General features: G+C 47.9%; 1 protein-coding gene across 5 annotated transcripts in view; it reads right to left on the bottom strand.

The window, feature by feature from the left end:
* The window catches only part of CEP128 (centrosomal protein 128), a 170737-nt gene that overhangs the window by 122226 nt on the left and 27697 nt on the right, over positions 1-20814 (bottom strand). For all 5 annotated transcript variants that reach the window (XM_066607607.1, XM_066607612.1, XM_066607609.1 and 2 more), the window contains 4 exons: positions 14448-14520; positions 13917-14033; positions 6393-6479; positions 5867-5941 (listed from right to left, as the gene is read on the bottom strand). In XM_066607607.1, coding sequence (XP_066463704.1) covers positions 5867-5941; positions 6393-6479; positions 13917-14033; positions 14448-14520 — 352 coding nt within the window. The remainder of the gene's footprint in view (positions 1-5866; positions 5942-6392; positions 6480-13916; positions 14034-14447; positions 14521-20814) is intronic.

Raw genomic sequence — 20814 nt, 5'->3', positions numbered from 1 at the left:
TGCACGACCACGTCTCACGCAACATCGTACGCGCCCTCACCAACTCGGTTACTGCCAAGGTCCACTTAACAACGGACACATGGACAAGCACAGGCGGGCAGGGCCACTATATAGCCAAATTGGGTGAATTTAGTGGAGGCTGGGACCGAGTCAGAGCCTAGGACCGCTCATGTACTACCCACCCCCAGAATTGCGGGCCCCAGATCGGTGCTGGTATCTGTGGCGGTGTATGCCACCTCCACTAAACCTTCCTCCTCCTCCAACGCAACCTCTACCTCGCAATCAAGACTTGTCAGCAGCAGCACGTTGCCAGCAGTCGGTGTCACGCGACGCGGCAGCATAGCGGTGGGCAAACATCAGCAGGCCGTGCTGAAACTACTCAGCTTAGGAGAGAAGAGGCACACGGCCCACGAACTGTTGCACGGCCTGACAGAGCAGACCAACCGCTGGCTTTCGCCACGGAGCCTCCAACCGGGCATGGTCGTGTGTGACAACGGCCGTAACCTGGTGGCGGCTCTGCAGCTCCACGCACGTGCCATGCCTGGCCCACGTCTTTAATTTGGTGGTTCAGCGGTTTCTGAAAGGCTACCCACACTTGTCAGACCTCCTCGGCAAGGTGCGCCGGGTCAGCGCACATTTCCGCAAATCCAACACGGACGCTGCCACCCTGCGCACCCTGCAACATCGGTTTAATCTGCCAGTGCACTGACTGCTTTGCGACGTGCCCACACGGTGGAACTCTACACTTCACATGTTGTCCCGGCTGTATGAGCAGCGTAGAGCTATAGTGGAATACCAACTCCAACATGGGCGGCGAAGTGGGAGTCAGCCTCCTCAATTCTTTACAGAGGAGTGGGCCTGGATGGCAGATATCTGCCAGGTCCTTGGAAACTTTGAGGAGTCCATCCTGATGGTGAGCGGCGATGCTGCAATCATTAGCGTCACCATTCCCCTGCTATGCCTGTTGAGAAGTTCCCTGCAAAGCATAAAGGCTGATGCTTTGTGGGCGGAAACGGAGGCGGGGGAAGACAGTATGTCGCTGGATAGTCTGAGCACCCTCATGTCTATCTCAGCGCGTGGAGGAGGAGGAGGAGGAGGAGGGGGAGGAGCCTGAGGAGGAGGGGGAGGAGCCTGAGGAGGAAGAGACAGCTGGGCCCACTGCAGAGGGTACCCATGCTGCTTGCCTCTCATCCATTCAGCGTGTATGGCCTGAGGAGGAGGAGGATACTCAAAGTGATCTTACTAGTGAGGACAGCCATATGTTGCGTACAGGTACCCTGGCACACATGGCTGACTTTATGTTAGCATGCCTTTCTCGTGACCCTCGCGTTACACGCATTCTGGCCACTACGGATTACTGGGTGTACACACTGCTTGACCCACGGTATAAGGAGAACCTTTCCACTCTCATTCCCGAAGAGGAAAGATGTTTGAGAGTGATGCAATACCACAGGGCCCTGGTGGACAAACTGATGGTAAACGTCCCATCTGACAGCGTTAGTGGCAGAAGGCGCAGTTCCGAGGGCCACGTAGAAGGGGAGGCGCAGAGATCAGGTAGCATGTTCAGTGCAGGCAGGGGAACACTCTCCAAGGCCTTTGCCAGCTTTATGGCTCCCCAGCAAGACTGTCTCTCACCTCCCCAGTCCAGGCTGAGTCGGAGGGAGCACTGTAAGAAGATGGTGAGGGATTACGCAGCCGATCGTACCACCGTCCTCCCTGACGCCTCTGCTCCGTACAACTACTGGGTGTCAAAGCTGGACACGTGGCCCGAACTCGCGCTGTATGCCCTAGAGGTGTTGGCGTGCCCTGCGGCTAGCGTCTTGTCAGAGAGGGTGTTTAGTGCAGCTGGGGGAATCATCACGGACAAGCGTACCCGCCTGTCAACTGACAGTGCCGACAGGCTTACACTCATAAAGATGAACAAAGCCTGGATTTCCCCAGACTTCTCTTCTCCACCAGCGGACAGCAGCGATACCTAAAGAACTTTGTCAATCTGTGTATGGTATTCGTCGTCCTCCTCCGGCTCCTGAAATCTCTCGTAAATCACCGCGAATGGGCAATTTTTCTGTGGGCCAAAAGGCTCATATAACTTTTCAAAATAATATTTATCTGTTTCAATTCTCATTAAAGCATTGAAACTTCCACCTGAACCAATTGTTTTTTAGACTGAGCTGCCTCCAGGCCTTTAAAAATTAAGCCACAGTACGCTAAGCGATTAATGGGTTTCACCTGCCCTCTGGGTTGGGCATGGGCAATTTTTCTGGGGTACATTTGTACTGTCGGTACACCAATTTTTCGGGCCCTCGCCTACAATGTAATCAAAGTAATTTTTATGGGCTTCGTCTGCACTCATGGTACACCACTGTGTCTGGGGTTGGCCTACACTTTTGCTACAGAAATGTAACTCTGTTCTGCCTACCTATACTTTTGCCACAGTAATGCTACAGGGGTCTGACTATACTTCAGCAACAGAAATGTTACTTCGGTCTGCCAATACTTCTGCTTTTGAAATGTTACCTTGGTTGGTGTATACTGTTACTACTGTAATTTTACTAATACTGGGCTCTGCCCATAATGCTTCAACGGAAATGTTACTGGGGCAGGTCTATACTGCTATAACAGAAATGTAACTAATAGTGGGCTTTGCCCATACTGCTTCTACGTTACTGTTGCTGGGGCCTGTCTATACTCCTACTACTGAAATCTTATCAATACTATGCTCTCCCTACACTGCTGCCAGGGAAATGTGAATCTGCTGCTTTGTCCCTACTGCTTCTACGTTACTGTTGCTGGGGCCTGACTATACTCCTACTACTGAAATCGTACCAATACTATGCTCTCCCTACACTGCTGCCAGGGAAATGTGAATCTGCTGCTTTGCCCATACTGCTTCTACGTTACTGTTACTGGGGTCTGTCTATACTGATACTACTTTAATGTTACTGGGGTCTGTCTATACTGATACTACTTTAATGTTACTGGGGTCTGTCTATACTGATACTACTTTAATGTTACTGGGGTCTGTGTATACTGCTGCAAATGAAATGTTAGTGGGGTCTGTCCTCACTGCTGCCAATGAAATGTTACAGGGGTTTGTGCATACTCTTACCGCTGAAATGTTACTAATTCTCGGCTCTGCCTATACTGCTGCTACTGCAATGTTACAGGGTAGTGGAAACGGAGGCTTCCCAAAGACATGATGGTGGCGAGGCCACGCTACTAGGTTCCACAGGCGCGACAACTTTTCAGCGACGCAGTCACTGGGAAGGTGCATATAACCATGGACACGGGGACAGGACACATACTGCCTCAAAAACTTTCCCGTCCTCCTCCTCCAACTATGAAAACATTCTTGGCCGAAGCCCACCTGCATGTAATCTGACGTCAGCTCTACTGTCCAGGGCACTGCAATGGGATATATTTATGTACCGCCGGTGGGTTCCTGGCACCCACCCATGCTGTCGGTCCACACGGAGTTGTAACTGCATGTGTCTACTTATAAAGAACCCCAGTCTGACTGGGGCATGCAGTGTGGGCCGAAGCCCACCTGCATTAAACATGACATTACCTCAGCTGTGATGGGCAATGCAATGGGATATATTTATGTACCGCCGGTGGGTTCCAGGGAGCCACCCATGCTGTGGGTCCACAGGGACTTCACAATAGGGAGTTGTACCTGCCTGTGTCTATGAATTAAAAACCCTGGTCAGGTTGGGGCATGCAGTGTGGGCTGAAGACCACCTGCATTTAATCTGACGTTAGCTCTGCTGTCCAGGGCAATGCAATGGGATTTATTTATGTACGCCGGTGGCTTCCTGGGACCCTCCCATGCTGTCGGTCCACACGGACTCCACAATAGGGAGTTGTACTTGCATGTGTCTACTTATAAAAAACCCCAGTCTGACTGGGGCATGCAGTGTGGGCCGAAGCCCACCTGTATTTAATCTGACGTTAGCTCTACTATCCGGGGCACTGCATTGGGACAAACTACAGGAGCAATACAGCGCTAATGAGACGTGCACAGCTACGCTAGCATTGGAGTCTGCTGTAGGCCCGCGATTGCTGAGGGTTTGTGCAGAGGCCTATGTCCTGGGTGCAGTGAAAGTCCGCTTCCTGCCTAGGATTGCTGAAGCTGTGGGCCGAGGCCTATGTCGTGGGTGCGGTGCAAGTCTGCCATGTTTGGCCGCTCAGATCAATTTTTTGTTCATGTCTTGGGCTTCCTAGGACCCCCCTATGCTGTTGGTGCAAACTTAGTTCCCATCGCGGTGTTTGACCTGTCTGGCACAAAGGCACTGACTGACTTGGGTAGGGGGCAGAGCGCTGACGGCTTTCCCCTTGCAGTGTGGATTGAGCTATGCGACACCTTGACAGAATGAATACTGTGTGGCACATGGATTCCCCATTGCTATGCCCACGTTTGCAGCTCCTGACGGAGGTAGTGTGGTGCTTAGCTAAGGTGTGGCTTACTAATGAGGGTTTGTCCGAAGTAAAAATTGTTAGGGGGGGGGCACTCTTGCTGCTATTGTGGCTGAATAGTGGGACCTGGGAACCTGAAATGCAGCCAAGCATGTTGCCCCTCGCCTGCCCTATCAGTTTCTGTGTCGTTTCCATCCCTCTTGCAGATTTTCACCAATGAAAACCTTAGCGGAGCATGGCTGATATACAAAAATGCTCGAGTCGCCCATTGACTTCAATGAGGTTCGTTACGCGAAACGAACCCTCGAGCATCGCGGAAAGTTCGACTCGAGCAACGAGCACCCGAGCATTTCGGTGCTCGCTCGTTAACAATCATCGCTCAGTCTAAATGCAGCCAACGGTCGAACGTTAAATGTTAAATCGCTCACTTTTCATTCGTCGTTCCTTTTATGCGGGACTAAACATCATGGTTGGCGCGTTCACTTATTGTTCAGTTTAAATAGCAGTTGTTCTCATTCACTTATACAGTGAAGGTGAAGGATTGATAGAGTTCTCGTTTGAAGAAACCAATGATGTATCTGCTTGTATAAACATGATGCCCGAGCGAACTCGGACCTAGTTCGTTTACACCAAACGATATATTGTTTGAACGCGTCAACGCAAAGTCAAGTAGTCTAACCAGTTTGCTCATTATGTTGTCTGCAGATACATCATGGTTTAAAAGAGGTTTGTTCCATGGGTTTTAATTTGACACAAAAGCATAAAAAAAGGCCTTAGTTTGAATCATTTAAAAACAAAAAAAAAATCTGTGTCCAGATATTGCTGCTACATTTTTGTTATTGCGCCCCTGGTGTTCTTTTGATATTTTTCTCTGAATGCCCATAGATGTCCAGTACAAATTGGTCCTACATGTCCAGTAGAAAACCCCAGCCCGATTTTCTTGTACATGGGCTGCAGAGTGCTTCTTGCTATTGTGCAAAAAAAGGAAAAAAAAAATACTTCTCGCCATCCCTGGACACAGACTTTCAAAGATAAAATCAAGAAAACAGCAGGGGGCGCCATAACAAGTACGTGACCGCAATATATAGACATGGGATCCGTTTAGTTTTTTTAATTATTCCAAGTGAAAACATGTTTTGCCTCCTCTAACAGGGAAAAAATTTGTATTTAATTATGAGACAACTAAACAGCCATCGGTGCCACATATCATGGGATAGCATTACTAGTACTTCCTCCATTTATCCCCATTAAGCAATCAGTGCCAGAGAAGGAAGTTTTCTTTCCTGCGCACATCAGATGTTCAGCATTTTCCAGTCTACAGACTAACAAAGCAGCTGTTTCCCCCATAGATACCTGCAGACGGCACGTTAGGTGGCTTTACCCAGAGATGTAGATTGTTCACGTTGTAATACTAAATATCAATAATCATTTAACATTTTTACTCATATACCTGGCAGAGCAGAACTTCCCGGCTTCCCTCTGTCTGATCCAGTCTCCTCCGGTATCTCTCCAACTCCTCCATCAACTTGTAAAAGAGCAGAGAAGGGATCCATGTATACAAACATATCAATAGCAGAATAAGTGAGAGATGAACCCCGACAGTTCCCAGCCTCCCCCCCACATACTGCAGAATTATCAGATACACTAGGAATGTAAAAGAAATCAAATGCACAGCCGCTGTGATCTTAAGTTCTTATAGGGCACATAATAGAAGCAGTTCCTCACACTACTGGAGTATACATGAACTTGCTGGTAGTATTGTGTACTCTGATGACTCCAGCACTTGCAGCAAGGCAACAACTACTGGGCCCGCTACCTTCCCACCTCACGTCTGCAGGGAGTCTATGTGGATAGGCAGCTCTAGTGCAGTGACCAGGTGAGCTCAGCCCCTGCACACATCTGTCTAACTTTTCGTTGGTGTACTCTTAATTTTTATTTCTATATATATTAGAGGAAGGAAATATTTAGCTCCAGACCTGGCTCTTATCACTAGCCAGCCTCCCCAGCTTGTCCTTCAGTGATGTCTCCAACTCATCAGACTTAGATTCACGTTTTTTCAGTTCCTGTAGTGAGATAAAAGCAGCAGTAAGCAGGCACAGTCATTATCGAAAACAGTAAAAAGTCACATTGATTTGAAGGAATGCTGCCATCCAATAGGTGGCGCTGCAGAGGTATTTTACAAATCTTCCTTATTTGCATAAATTACCCAGAGGAGCTTGCATGGCCTTATAGGTCTCCTCACTCACCTTCTAGATGTCCCCACACCCCTTCTGGGTGCTCTCCTTGGGGTGAGACTATGCTATCCCCTGATCCACTCACCTCCTAGGTGTCTGCACACACTTTTTGGGTGCTCTCCTTAAGGAGAGACAACACCCCTCCTGACCAGCAACTCCATACTCACATAGAGGAAACTCCAACACGTTAAAAGAATATATGTGAGTTATATACTGGACGAAGTCACTCACCCTGTATAAACGTGGTTTAATAAACATTGAGCCTTCTGTATGCACGGAGAAGGTGCTGACCGTGGCATCTACTCAAATTCCAGATTACAATAAGGTAATGCAGGTCAACAAACATCACCCCCAGTGCTATGCACCAAAGAGCAATGCTTTTTGGGCAATCAGCTAAAAGCTCTTCAGGAAGCCATATTTGAAGCCAACTCTTCTGACACTATGAGGCTTTGGTATGTTGCACAGTTACATGCTGTTAGGAGGTCATCGTACTGTTGGTAGTTGGACAATAACACTATATAAGGTCCATAGTAGTATATTGCTATCCTGGTCCTGGATAGTAAACAATTGCTATAACTAATTTACTATATTGTCTCAAAGACTGTTATTTTATTCTGGCGTGAGGCCTCCTGCACACAACAGGGTCAGATCCTGCATGTGGTAACCCCCAGCCGAATCTGACCCTGTGCCTGGCCGGTGACCCTGCTCACCTGTCCTGAGTCTTCTTTTTCTGTACTGCAGGAGCACTGGCGTGCATGTGCAGCACTGATAAAGCTGCACAGTCACTAGGTGATGCGGATCCCGCGACCCTTCTGCAGTGCTCACTGCGGAAGAGCTGCGTGGCGGACGGCTTCCATTGACTTCAATGGAAGCTGGCGGTACGGAAGTCCGCACAGAATAGAGCATCCTGCGATTTTATTGCCATAAGCAGAAATTTCTTTTTGTGTGGAGGAAGCAGTAGGTCTCCATAGGAGGCTATGGGTGGCATTCGCTGAATCCGGGGGCAGCCGCTGGCCCTGTATTCCGCAAATCAAATCCGCCCGTGTGCAGGAGCCCTTATTTGACTTGGCTTAGCTTATGTAAGTTTTTTAAGCTCAAAGATGAACTTCCACAATGCTGATGGATAGTGACAGCCTGCAGAAATGAGTGCAACTCTGCGTATCAACATCATCATTGTAATGGCGGCTCTGGATGGGACTGTAGTATAAAACATTATTTAACCCCTTCGTGACATACATGTACATTCTAATAATCCATGCAGTTAGCACATATATAGCAATCCACAGCACAAACTGTGTATGGAGTTGGCTCGTGTAGTAAACCGGCTCCATAGCACGGTGGGTGTTAGTCGTCTCTGACAGCCGACACCCGCTAGCAACAGATGAGATCAGACAGAACTCTGATGGTGGCTGTTGCTCCTTTAAATCCCGCTGTCAGTTATAACAGCTTAGGCCTCCCTCACACAGGCGTTTTTTTCAGCGTAGCGCTAAACACTGTACAGCGCTGACATTCATTTTAATGGGGCTGTTCGCACAAGCGTTAAAATGCTGCGTTTTTAAGGCTGCAATTTTGAAGCGCTGTCTGTTCTATTTGGGGGCGTTTCAGCATTTTTAAACGCTGTACGTCGCCCATTGAAATGAATGGAGTACGTTTCCAGCGCTTCAGCTGCGTTTTTCCAGTTCTGGCATTATCAGCTTGCTTGGCCGCGTTTATAACTGTGCTAAGAACACAGCCAAAACGCTGACGCCTGTGTTAGGGGGGCCTTAGATGTCCTGAACACCCCCACCTTGCGATAAGATCACTGTGTTTTATTTTTTATGCATTACTATATAAAAACTCTACATATTTGGTATCACTGTACTTGTACTGACCCGCATAATAAAGATATGTAACTTTTACTATACCATGAACGCCGTAAAAATACCCCCCACCACCTCCCAAATGCTTCAATTGTGTTTTTTTCCCACTTAGTTACATATTTTAATACCTTGCCACACATTATAAAAGGCTTTGAATAGTACCATTGAAAACTACATCTCGTCCCACTAAAATATGAGACAAGCAGGGAAAGGGGAGATCAGTTGGATTATTATTTTTGCATTATGTCACAGCGGCAATATCAAAGGTTCACTCGCATGAGCATGCGTATTCTCCGCATAGGCTATAGGGATTAAACCTATATTGATGTGTATTATGCACCAAAATAGGACGTGTTTTTTTTCACACATGTAGTATGTGCGTAAAAAAAATGCTGAAGTGAGTAATCCAATAGAAATCAATGAGCTTTTAGCAGTTCCTCATACATGGGATACATACACATGTGTGATGGAGCCCTAAAGGTTCCAGGCTGAGCAGTGAGGGAGGCAAGTACAGATTATTGCCCATGTCAGCGTCCCTGCCATGATACTGCTTCAGTAGCCAGAAAGACACTGACAGATGCCCTTTAAAAGGCGTTTTCTCAAAGTGATGGTATATCTGCTAATATAAAGCTATTTTTTTTAACCCCCTACTAACCGGCGCTGGAATAATACGTTGCGGCCGTGATGTACTAACCGCAAGTAGCTATACTAGTACAGTGATGACACAGAACTGTGTAGAAGTCATCATTTGCGGCCACACCAGTAGCCAGCATCAGAGAATAATCTGATCTTGGATGTTTAACGCCTTGGATGTCATGGTCAATCTTGACTGCAGCAGCTAAATAGTTTAAAAGGGGGGGGGGGGCAAATGTTGCCATTTAAACAACAACGGATGCTGCAAAAAACAGCTATGTTGACTGAAAAATAAAAGTTATGACTTTTTTTTTTTCTTTTTAAAACACATCTATGGTTTTTAAAAGTTTGCTGCATCCTTAAAGTTTTCTCATCTCAGTACTTCCTGGCTGAGATGAGAAACTCGCAGCTGTTTCCCCAACCACCTCTCCTTGTGTTACGGAAACACCCTAAAGCCTGTCGGTAAACAGCTGCAGGTTTCTCATCTCAGTCTGGAAGTGCCGAGATGAGAATACCCCTTTAAAAAGTATCAAATTAGGCCGTTTCATTGTAAGGGTTAAAGAGTCTTTTACATTAGGCAGATCAGGAACAAACATTGGTTCACTGGATCAGCTGCAGTACAATCCATACTGCAATGCTAATCGCTGCATGCAAATGGAGCTTAAAGGGGTTGTCCCGCGCCGAAACGGCTTTTTTTTTTTTTTCAATAGGCCCCCCATTCGGCGTGAGACAAACACAAGGGATGGGTTAAAAAAAAAGTTTAGTACTTACCCGAATCCCCGCTCTGCGGCGACTTCTTACTTACCTTACCAAGATGGCCGCCGGGATCTTCACCCACAATGCACCACGGGTCTTCTCCCATGGTGCACCGTGGGCTTTGTGCGGTCCATTGCCAATTCCAGCCTCCTGATTGGCTGGAATCGGCACATGTGACGGGGCGGAGCTACGCGATGACGCGTAGAAGGGGCGGAGCCAGAACACCGCTCGTGCCGAGACCCAAGAGAAGGGAGAAGACCCTTCTGCGCAAGCGCGTCTAATCGGGAGATTAGACGCTGAAATTAGACGGCACCATGGAGACGGGGACGCCAGCAACGGAGCAGGTAAGTGAATAACTTCTGTATGGCTCATATTTAATGCACGATGTATATTACAAAGTGCATTAATATGGCCATACAGAAGTGCTTACCCCCACTTGCTTTCTTGGGACAACCCCTTTAACAAGCCCTGATTGACTTGCCCAACGTGCCTGTGGGAAAAGTACCTCAAGTTTCAAAAACGAGAACAAGAAAAGAACAAATCCCAGCAAATAGAGCAACATGTCTATCAGTTTAGGAAACTTGCTTCACATCTGCCACGTAACATCTAAATACTGAATCCCCCCCTTCCCGCAGCACAGGGGCACCATTCTGCAGCCCATCACTTGCCCTCCCATCCCTAATCTGCTCTTTCATGTTGGGCATAGATCCCCCTAAATGCCGCCGCGCTCTTCTCTTAGCGACTCCAGGATTCTGATTGCCCTAAACGGTTTTAAATCAGGAGAACAGTGTGCGCGGTAATGGAGCATCCCCGGGGCATCTTTAAAGCCTTAAAAACAACAATCTCTCCCTTTCTCTTCTTTTTTAAGTGTGCATATTTCCATTAGAAAAGCCTGGATGTGGATGTGAATATTAACACGCTCAGGCTGAGCGAGACAAGAGCACCACAGATTGTGACAAATGAAATGGGGGAAGAGTTGATGGAATAAAATCAGATTGCTGGATGAGAGCGTTCTCCTCCTGCAGCCACACGTCTCTTGTTCCTGTATTGTGCTGAATGATCAGAACAAGAAGAAGAATTGTGAGAGGCGACACGTTAGTGACCCCAATACTGTGGGAGGGGGGCGCCTAGACAGGGACAATCAGCAGGAATGTTCTGTATCAGGCGGCACCATATATTTTTCATAACATAACTACAATCTGGTGTCTGTGCATTAATCTGCTCAAACACATGCCAAGGCTGTTTTTTTGTTTTTTTTAAACAGACCACACAATGAAGAAATCTGCCAGCATCTCAAGAAGATTTATCCTCAAGAGAAATTCCTTTGATTTCTGCAGATTTCATTTACATCCCTCGCTGCTCAGGTACTTCATATAAGATAATGAATTAGATGCTTCAGTAACAATGCAGATAACGTTTATTAGTAAGTCCCTGATCCGTAATAACCAAAGGAACAAGTATTCATCGTTAGAACCAATCCCATTAACGGCATTTACATCAGCAGTTATTACCGACTCTCATTAGGTGTACGGGCAAGTGGAGAAAGATGGGCGTCACACAGTAATCCTAAGGACTAGAGATGAGCGAGTATACTCGCTAAGGCACTACTCGCTCGAGTAATGTGCCTTAGACGAGTATCTCCCCGCTCGTCCCGAAAGATTCGGGGGCGCCACAGCTGACAGGTGAGTTGTGGCAGGGGGGCAGGGGAGAGCGGGGGGGGGGGGTGAGAGGGAGTTCTCCCCACTCTCCCCCGACGCTCCCCGCCCCCTGCCGGTCCCCGAATCTTTAGGGACTAGCAGGGAGATACTCGGAGGCACATTACTCGAGCAAGTAGTGCCTTAGCGAGTATACTTGCTCATCTCTACTAAGGAGCTAACATTACCCATTAATAAGACACTAAAGAAATAAATGTTACAAGTTGGAGAACATCTAAAAAGGTGCCCATAAACAGAATCAAGTTGATAAAAATTGGCAATATCGACAAAAACAGTCATTTGTCAGGTGAAATTCAAAAACGATCGATTGCTTTAGCCAACCAATGACAAAAAATTATCGTAGGGAACAGTGTAGTCCACATTTGAACCTTTCGGCCAATAGTTGGTGGAAAATAGATTTTGTGTGGGTCCGCCAAAGATCTTTCCTTGAAAGAATGTTCCCAAATAGATCTTTGATCCGTCGCCCGGTGTCATTGAACATGTCTGGCCAGCTTGAACAGCTGTGATGACCAATATGGACTAAAAGGTGTATGGCTGCTTCGGTTCACCAGACAATTACTCACTCATCAGGGTTTACACGTAACAGAAACAATGTTGATTTTCCACAGCAGAAAATCCGCACCAAAATCTGCAACATTTCCATAACATTTACATGGATTTTGACGTGGATCTGCAACAGACTGAAAGGGTGCGGTGAGCTGCCAGATGGGCACTAGAATCTACAGCAATGGTGTGGATTTCAATTCCGAGTTTGGCGTAGATTTTTCACTGCGAAAATCCACCCCATTTCTAGTACATACCCTCAACCTACCTCTATATAAGGTTATGACTACCTTTAAAAACAATGGGGTCTGAAGTTATCTACATAGTATGGAAGTCTACACGGAGGGCTGTACCCGCATTCAGTTCTGTGTTATTTCAGTGATTTGCATATACTATTTTCTGCCATATTGCAGATGCAAACAGCGAGTCATAGTACAGGTGTTCACTACAAGCCCATATTACAGATCTGTTTTTTTTTCTTGTGCAGGCTCCACTGGCTTGTATGGGAAGCACAGGCCTTAGGGCTCCTTCACACTGGCGAGAAAATTGTGCGATTTTCTTGTGATGCGATAGTGAGTAAAAAAACGTGATTATAAAACCAAAGATTTTCAATGGTTTCATTCTCATTTGTGAGGTTTTCACTCCTGCGATGCCATGGAAGAAAAAAAATCTTTTTTGCGATATCGCCCATTGTTTTTAATGGGGCCGGTGGCAGCAGCGCTGGGCCCCATTGAAATGAATAGGGGAAGATCGCGATCTCCTGCCACGGCTGTGACAGCTGCAGCAGGGGATTCCTTCAGCGCCGCAGTGATGTGAGGCTGTTTCCATGTGAAAATGGCTCGCATCCAGGGGTTTTCGGAAGGATTGCGAGTGCGATATCGGGCCATGAATCACAGGAGCCCTGAAGGTACTTTTACATGGGACAACTATTCCTCCTGTACTTCCACACAGGAGCAGTAGTCATTTGGAGAATGGCCGGAGAGCTCTTCCAGCCGCACGTTTCCATACATAGATGGGCCAATAGGCACTTGGTTTTCAGGTGAGCTAAAAAACAACCAACACCCAACAAGTGAAAGGAAAATGCGTACACAAGTCAACCATCATCCGAATTCACTGTTTCCAGCGATTATTCAGACAATAATCGCTCCGTGTAAAAGTACCTATAAATGGATCACTGTAAATATTGAAGGTTACAGAATTTGGACATGAGAAAGCCTTAAAGGGGTTCTGTCAAAAAAATGTGTACTTGCCTATTCCTTCTCATGCAGTCTTCTTACCAGATGTTCACCTCACAGATCTTCTCCTGGCTCCTCCAGGCCCTCAGGTCACCTCACCTCAAGCTGGCAAGCTCCTCTTCTTCCTTTGGCGAAGTGTGCATTGCTGGCATTCTCCTTTCTTGCAGGGAAATGTATGCTATGTCACTAGTGACATACCGTTTACTGCCTAGCAGGGAATGCTGAATGCTCGGCAGCACTGGGTCTTGCTACTAGTGTTCATATAGTATGTGTAGCGGAGAGACACAGCGCCTGCGCACTAAAGCAGGCTGCCGAGCATTCGGTATTCCCTGCTAGGCAGTGAATGCTACATCACTAGTGGCCGGGTACACTGGCCTGCAGGAAGGAGAATGCCAGCAATGTATGCTTCGTCACAGGAAGAAGAGGATCCGGACGGCTTTTTTTTAAATGACAGAACCCCTTTAATAGAACAACATATGTAAAAAGAATTTGGAGTACCAGATTTGAATGATGCCTACATCTCACCTCCTGCAGCTGAGCGGACACATAATCCAAGTGATCCTGGCGTCTCCCTGCTTGTTGACGCTCTGCCCTCATCTCCTGCTCCAGATGCTGCAGCCGTCGTTCCACTCGGTCAGAGACCTGAGAATAAAGTCAGCAATAGAACTGCTTTATATATTTTAACCAGGAGCGGAGATAATATTCTTGTACCCTACACGCAGGCGGCGAGTGCAATATTGTACATTTTCACGCCGACGTGAGGCATTTTTCCGGCAAAAATGCCTTCCATCACTTCCGTGAGGTAGCGATCCTCCAGCGCAGCTTCCAGCCGCGTTAGAGGATCCGCAGGTGTTTCCCATCACTTTTATATAGGACTCCATTCAACAGAATGGGATTCATAAGAAGAAATGAATGCTTACAATTAACATCTCAATCGGTCATGGAGGCGACAGGCAGCACGCACACATGGGGTGATGGAGACAGTGGATAAATATTGGTCGACATCACCAAACTCCTGTTATAGAGGATAAAAGACCCCAATGAGCTGACACTCACCGTTTCCTGCTGCTGGGTTTGATCAAGACGGGCTGTTAATCCCTGCAAGACCTTCTTGGTTTCCCCTTCAATTCTGTGAGAAGCACAAAGTGTAGCGTACAATCAGTGATTCAAAGGGGGTTTATGAAAAGCTGATCATTGTATGACGAGAGGTTCAACAACTTCCTAACAATTTCTCACCATTTTCAAGATCTCTGCTTACTGTCTGTGAAATGAAATTTGTATACATCTATGTACTAAACACCTGTCCTGATCATGTCCAGATGTCATATAGTGCCTTGCAAAAGTGTCCCCCCCCCCTACTTTGTTTAGAAATTAAATAAAAGAAAGAAAAACAGAAAAGTTGTGAGTGCATATGTATCCACCATGTTTACTATGAAACTCATAAATAACAGCTGGTCCAACCAATTAATATCAGAAGTCACATAATTAGCTGAATACAGTCCCCTTCTGTCCAAAGTGTCACATGATTTCAGTATTAACGCAGCTGTTCTGAACGACCGCCGAGTCTGCAACACAAAAACAAAGTTTCTCTCCAAATAGGTCAGAAACAAAGTTGTGGAGAAGTATCGATGAATGGACCAAAACTCTGTTATTCAAAGAAAAGAAAAAAAAACATCTCATGGAGCAAGATTAAATCCATTATAACAAAATAGGAACAATGTCGTGAAACGACAAAACGTATCGAGAGAAGTCCATCCACCAAAAGGCACAGACTGGACAAGGAGGGCATTAATCAAAGACTCAACAAAAACACCAGAGATAACTTTGGAGAAGAGCCAAAGAACCACAGTGGAGATGGAAGAGCCTGTCCATAGGACCACTGTAAGGCATACACACTCCACAGAGGGGCTTTATGGGGGAATGGCCTGAAAAGGTAATTGCTTAAAGAAAGCCTTAAGAAAACATGTTCACCAAACAGCATGTGGCAGACTCCCCAAATACATGGAAGAAGGTTCGCTGGTCTGAAGATGTTAAACTGAAAACACTATGGATGGTTAACCCTTTCCAATCCACTGTCTGACCTCTGAAGACATTATGATTTAAGGCTGTACAGCTCCGATGTTGAAAGATGTCCGTCAGGGTTCTCTTACTGTATATTGCCAGCCTCTCTGCTATCGAAGTCTATCCAACGTGTCACCTCATGCAGTACTGGCTTTAGCCAGCATCCAGTGCCGTTGGATAATGGCAGAAAAAGAGTAAGCCCCCTAGGAAAACCAGGATACAAATTGGATTGGAAAGAGTTAAAACCAAACACTTTCCATTACCCCAAGAACAGCATTCCCACAGTGAAGCACAATGGTGGCAGCATCATGCAACGGCAGGGTTGCCAATCCGATTTTTTTTTTTCTGGACAGCTTATCCTAAAAGCACAGACAATCAACATTTTTTATGGACACATCGGAAAACCATAATGAATAACAACGCATATAAGTGATACATGTTTATAGGTCAGAGTCTGATATAAACTCATTACCAGCTTTACACTGAACTGTACTGGATGATAATTACAGTCGTAATAGCCTGTTCAAGTACCTCCATCCTCAAAAAAATTCATGGATGTATCTAATATTTTACACGGAGAGTGGAATAAAAGTGCCATATTTTTATTGACTGTCCAGGAATTTATGGACTGCCGGCAACCCTGTGCTGCAGGGACCCATTTCATCTGCGAGGACTGGAAAACAAGATTGAAGGTAAGATGGATGGCATGAAGTACAGGGCAATTATCGAGGAAAGCCCGTTAAAGTCTGCCAGAGATCTGAGACTGGGTCAGAGGTTCACCTTCCAGCAGGACAGTGACCCTAAATATACTGCTAAAGCTACACTGGTGGGGTACAAGTGGAAACATGGAAACGTCTTGGAGTGACCGAGTGAAAAAGCCTAGATCTCAATACAACTGAGAATCTGTGACATGACTTGCAGACTGTTGTACACAAACACAACCCGTCTAACATGAAGGAGCTGGAGCAGTTTTACTTGGAAGAACAGCCAAAAATCCCAGGGACTAGATTTGCTAATAGAGGCGTACCCTGAGGGACTTGCATCTGTAACTCCAAAAAAATGGTGGCTCCACAAAGTATTGACTTGCAGGGGTAAATAGTTACCACCATAAAGGTTTCTGTGGTTTTAGCCACAATAAGAAGAGAAAAAAAAGTCTTGGCATGTTGTGCAAATCAAGTATCTCGCTCGTGTCATTGGGGGACACAGCAAAGACCATGGGATATAGCTACTGCCACTAGGAGGCGACACTAAGCACAAACGTGTTAGCTCCGCCCGCTGGCTATCTCCTTCCCTGCCGACACCTGGCTAATCCGTTTTTAGTTTAGTGTCCTAGGAGGAGGACGGTCTCGCCTGTAAGGGCTGAATGTTTGATGGGCCAGGGCTTAACAGGGAGGCAGGTCTCTTCCCATTAACCCAACCGATGAGGGCGAACAGTTCAGGAGTTGTCCGGCTGTTGTCTGCCTGGCCCCCTCAGAAGAAAAGGACAGGGTTCCTGCATGTGGCCCGCCAGCCATAGAGCCCCCCCCGTATTCTTCCCGGTGGTCTGCATCCCCATCCCGTGTGGGGTAGGCCATGTTAGGGGGATGCTCTGCTGGAGCTGGGGAGCCGCCATCCTTCAGGAGTCCGAGAGGTGAGTACATCTCCTCCTCCCTCTCCCGTACCCCAGTGAGCCTCTCCTAAGGGCTATGAGGGAAGGTGGCAGGTTTGAATTCCTTATGCGCTTCTCCTGCGGGATTACAGCTCAGAGTCTCCTAAAGCTATGGCCAGCATGGAGGTAGCAGGGGAAACTACAAACCGTGAGTAGTCCACACAAAGCTCAATGCTTATGTTTGGTGTAACGGCACTCACCTGTTAATGCAGGTTGAAACTTCGGAGCCACAGCCTGGTGATTAGTTCACTGGCTGCGTAGCCCCCTCCCTCTCCCCCTGCTGGACGCTTCCTGCTCCATCCTGGCAGCTGTACTAAGGTTCAACAGTGAACACTATTCCGGCCTCTGACCCTGCGGCTCCCCAGACCACATTTGGACCTAAGGGTAAGCTCTGCCTGGGGATCAGCTTCCCCGCTGCTGTATCCCTCCCGCATGTGGAGTGCAAATAGTTGGCATTGAGCGCATATAAGATTTTTTTTTGCTGTGAGTTCCCGGCACCATGTCCGACCCCAGAGCTCAGGAGTCCAGACTGGGACCAGCCAGAGTAACATCTGTGACCTCACCCAGGCGTTAGCGCAATTCTGGGTGGACTGGATCATTAGTCTCCCAGGACGCTTCCGGTAGGCATGATTGGTCAGGGGGGGCCTGCTGCACGCCCGTCCTCAGAAGCTAGGTAAGCCTCCAGCTCACAGGGGTCCTCCTGGTCCATCCTCTCCGGCGCCTGTGCGTTCAGGTACAAGGACGCGATAAGCCTACACTGGCCACTTGGGGGCCTTGCTGCAGTTGGCTGCTGGGATCTGTTGTTAACACCCCTCTCACACCTTGGCAGCTCAGCTTCACAGATGTGCTTGATTGTGTTGGCAGGGTGTGGTGCTTCACTCAGCTAATTCCCAAAGCAGGCAGGGGAACTCTGGCTTGTTCTGTGTGAACTGTGTCATAATGTCTGTGCTAGTATGTCCTGCTATAAGCAGGGTCACTCTGCTGCTTTTCTCCTTAGGCTCTGTTCTGTGTGAACTGTGTACTTCTGTATGTCTGTTCTGGTTGGGGTAGCGCTGCGCGGCGGTTTCTGTGTAGCCAGGCGTGTTCTACATGCGGTCATGGCTTGGTTGGACCGCCATGGGCAGGTAGGTATTGGCTGCCACACGTTCTATGGTGTTTGAACAATTCATGTTCCCTGCCCCCTCCCTCACCAATGCTATGTGACCCATTCCTAGGCGCCACGGCTCCACCTCCTTCTGTAGGTTGATGGAATACTATTACTCTCCAATCTACCCCTACTCAGGAGGGCGAACGCGGTCAACCTTGCTGTGATTCTGATCCTACTGAGACCTGTGGTTCCTCCCACATGGGGAAGAGTACCTGCACACGGTATGAGATTTACACAGAGCTACAGATTATCTCGTGTGACGAACAACTGTGTTTGAGTTAAGTTGACCTGTGTTCTATGCCCGCTCCGGACTGGGTTGAGCTTACCCTATCGGTAGCTCCCCTATTGCCCCTCCTGCAGTTCCCTGCAGCCAGCCGTACTGCAGTGTCTGAGTCCAGGATGACACGCGGACAGGGGCCGGCCAGAGCCACATGCCAAGTACGCTCTCGCCACACAACAAGATTTGCATCCAACAGAGAATACGGGTTGAGCCTCGCCTGTTGTCCTCCTGCAATTCCCTGCAGAGATTCTTAGCGCAGTGTCTGTATCCAGGATGACATGCAGTCAGGGGCCGTACTAAGTGCGCTCTTGCTACAGTACGAGATTACATCCAGCTGTAGAATATCTCGTTTTACGGACAACAGTGTTCGAACCGATTGCCAGCATGGCTCCGACCTTGCTGAGATCTTTTGTGCCCTTTTGTGGTTTTCCGCAGGCAGCCTTGACACAATGTCCGTGTCCATGACTGCAGGCAATAAGCACGTGCCATGTGCGCTCTCGATGCAGTACAAGATTACATCCAGCCATATTCAGACTGGTTATCAGCAGTACGCCGGGCCTGCTGCCAACGGTAGTTCCTTCCTTAGGGAAGGAGTACTGAGCACAAGAAGTCCACGGACATATTGCTTTTTCTTTCCACACTCCAGAATAAGGGAGCTGTACCTGACAGCTAGCTTCCCTATGGTGGCCCTTCTGCACAGTCCTTACAGGCAGCTTTAGCACTTTCCTCACTTTCAGGAGTAGACGCGGGCTGGGGCTGCCCGGAGCTATACTATGTGCACTCCACCACTGTGTGGGATGGACATCCAGTCAGGATAGTGGTAGGCTGGGGAGTGCCTCCTCCAACAGGGTGCCTGGGGGCGGTAGATCCATCTACTAGCTCCCCTCCAGTCAGCTCTGACATGCTGATCCAATATGGGTCCAGTCCTTCTCTGGGCAGCTTCGGAACCAAACCAGCATCTGTGGCTTTCTAGGAGGTCAGTCAGCCGTGTCAATGCGGACGTGGGTCACTCAGGTCGAACGGGCCTCGCATTCTCCCCTATTATGCATGTCAGGGCTGCTGCTGTTAGGAGTACTCTGTAGTCAGAGTGGTCTGCGACTTCACTCCTACAGAGTTTTTCCACGTAGCCTTGCTACGCAGGTAAGAGCACCGTTGAGGAGACCAAGCATTTAATCAGATGGAGTTAGTAGCGCGCTGCGATCCTCCTTCGCTATTTCCTCCTACAGGATTGCTAGCAGGAGACTATGAGATGGTATACGCTAACACTGTTTTCAATTCTTAGCGCTTGCCTTCCCAACTTCAGAGGATTTTGCGAAAGTACCAGCGGGGCTCACATCCGGCAACTAGGTCGCCTGTCAAGGGGCCTCAGCTCTTTGGTTTCATCCCCTCTTTCTGATAGTACTGATGTCACGTTCAGTTCGCCTGGTGTCCTCGTGACTCTACTAAGCGGGATGCGCTATTGGGCGGAGGTTCTTCGGTCACTCTGACTCTCCGCTGTTGCTCCTGACAATGCTGGTGGAGCCAATATTTTTAGACAGGTGCCTCATTCTGACAACACTGGTGGAGTCTTGGTCTTTCTGTGGTGGTTTCCTTGCACTGGCGCCGCTTCATGGCAGTGCAGGGTCACTGTCCCAGGGACACCATATGTTCAAGCTGTGTTACGGCACATATTTCTAGAACAGGTGCCGCGTGGAAGCTCCCCTTTTTTTCCTCGGTTGTGGGCTGGTTCTCGGACCCCCTTTTTGCTCTCTCTGAGTATGCGGGATACCTAGACGCCCATTTGCAGTTAAAGAGCGGATTTCGCTTCTTTACATGCGGTTACTTATATATTCCTACGCCTTGAGTACTGCTCTTGAACGTCTTAAGGTCGAAGCCGTGCTCCCCCCAATGATATGGGCAAGAAAAAGATTTTTGGTAAGTTCCTTACAAGATCTAGTTTTTTCGGACCCAGTCATCCAAACTATGTTTAGAGCTTGGAAGCCATCCTTATCGAGGGTGTATCATCGCGTGTCCTTTGGTTCCAGGATAGGCTCGTCCTTTGGTTCCAGGATAGGCTTGAGATGGGGTTCAGCCTCAGTTCCCTCAAGGGACAGATTTCCGCCTTGTCTGTCCTTTTTCAGTGCCCCTTGGCATCCAGGTCGGTTGTGCGCACTTTCCTACTGGGAGTCGCTCACATCGCAACCTCGTTTCACTTCCCGGTACTACCTTGGGATTTGAATCTAGTCTTGGACGCCCTACAGGATCATCCGTTAGAACCATTAGCAAGGGTACCATGGAGGTTATTATC

Source organism: Eleutherodactylus coqui, chromosome 6 (genome assembly GCF_035609145.1).
Source record: "Eleutherodactylus coqui strain aEleCoq1 chromosome 6, aEleCoq1.hap1, whole genome shotgun sequence".
Lineage (NCBI taxonomy): Eukaryota > Metazoa > Chordata > Amphibia > Anura > Eleutherodactylidae > Eleutherodactylus > Eleutherodactylus coqui.
Note: the sequence above shows the minus strand (reverse complement) of the source record. Positions and strands in the feature narration are given on the sequence as shown.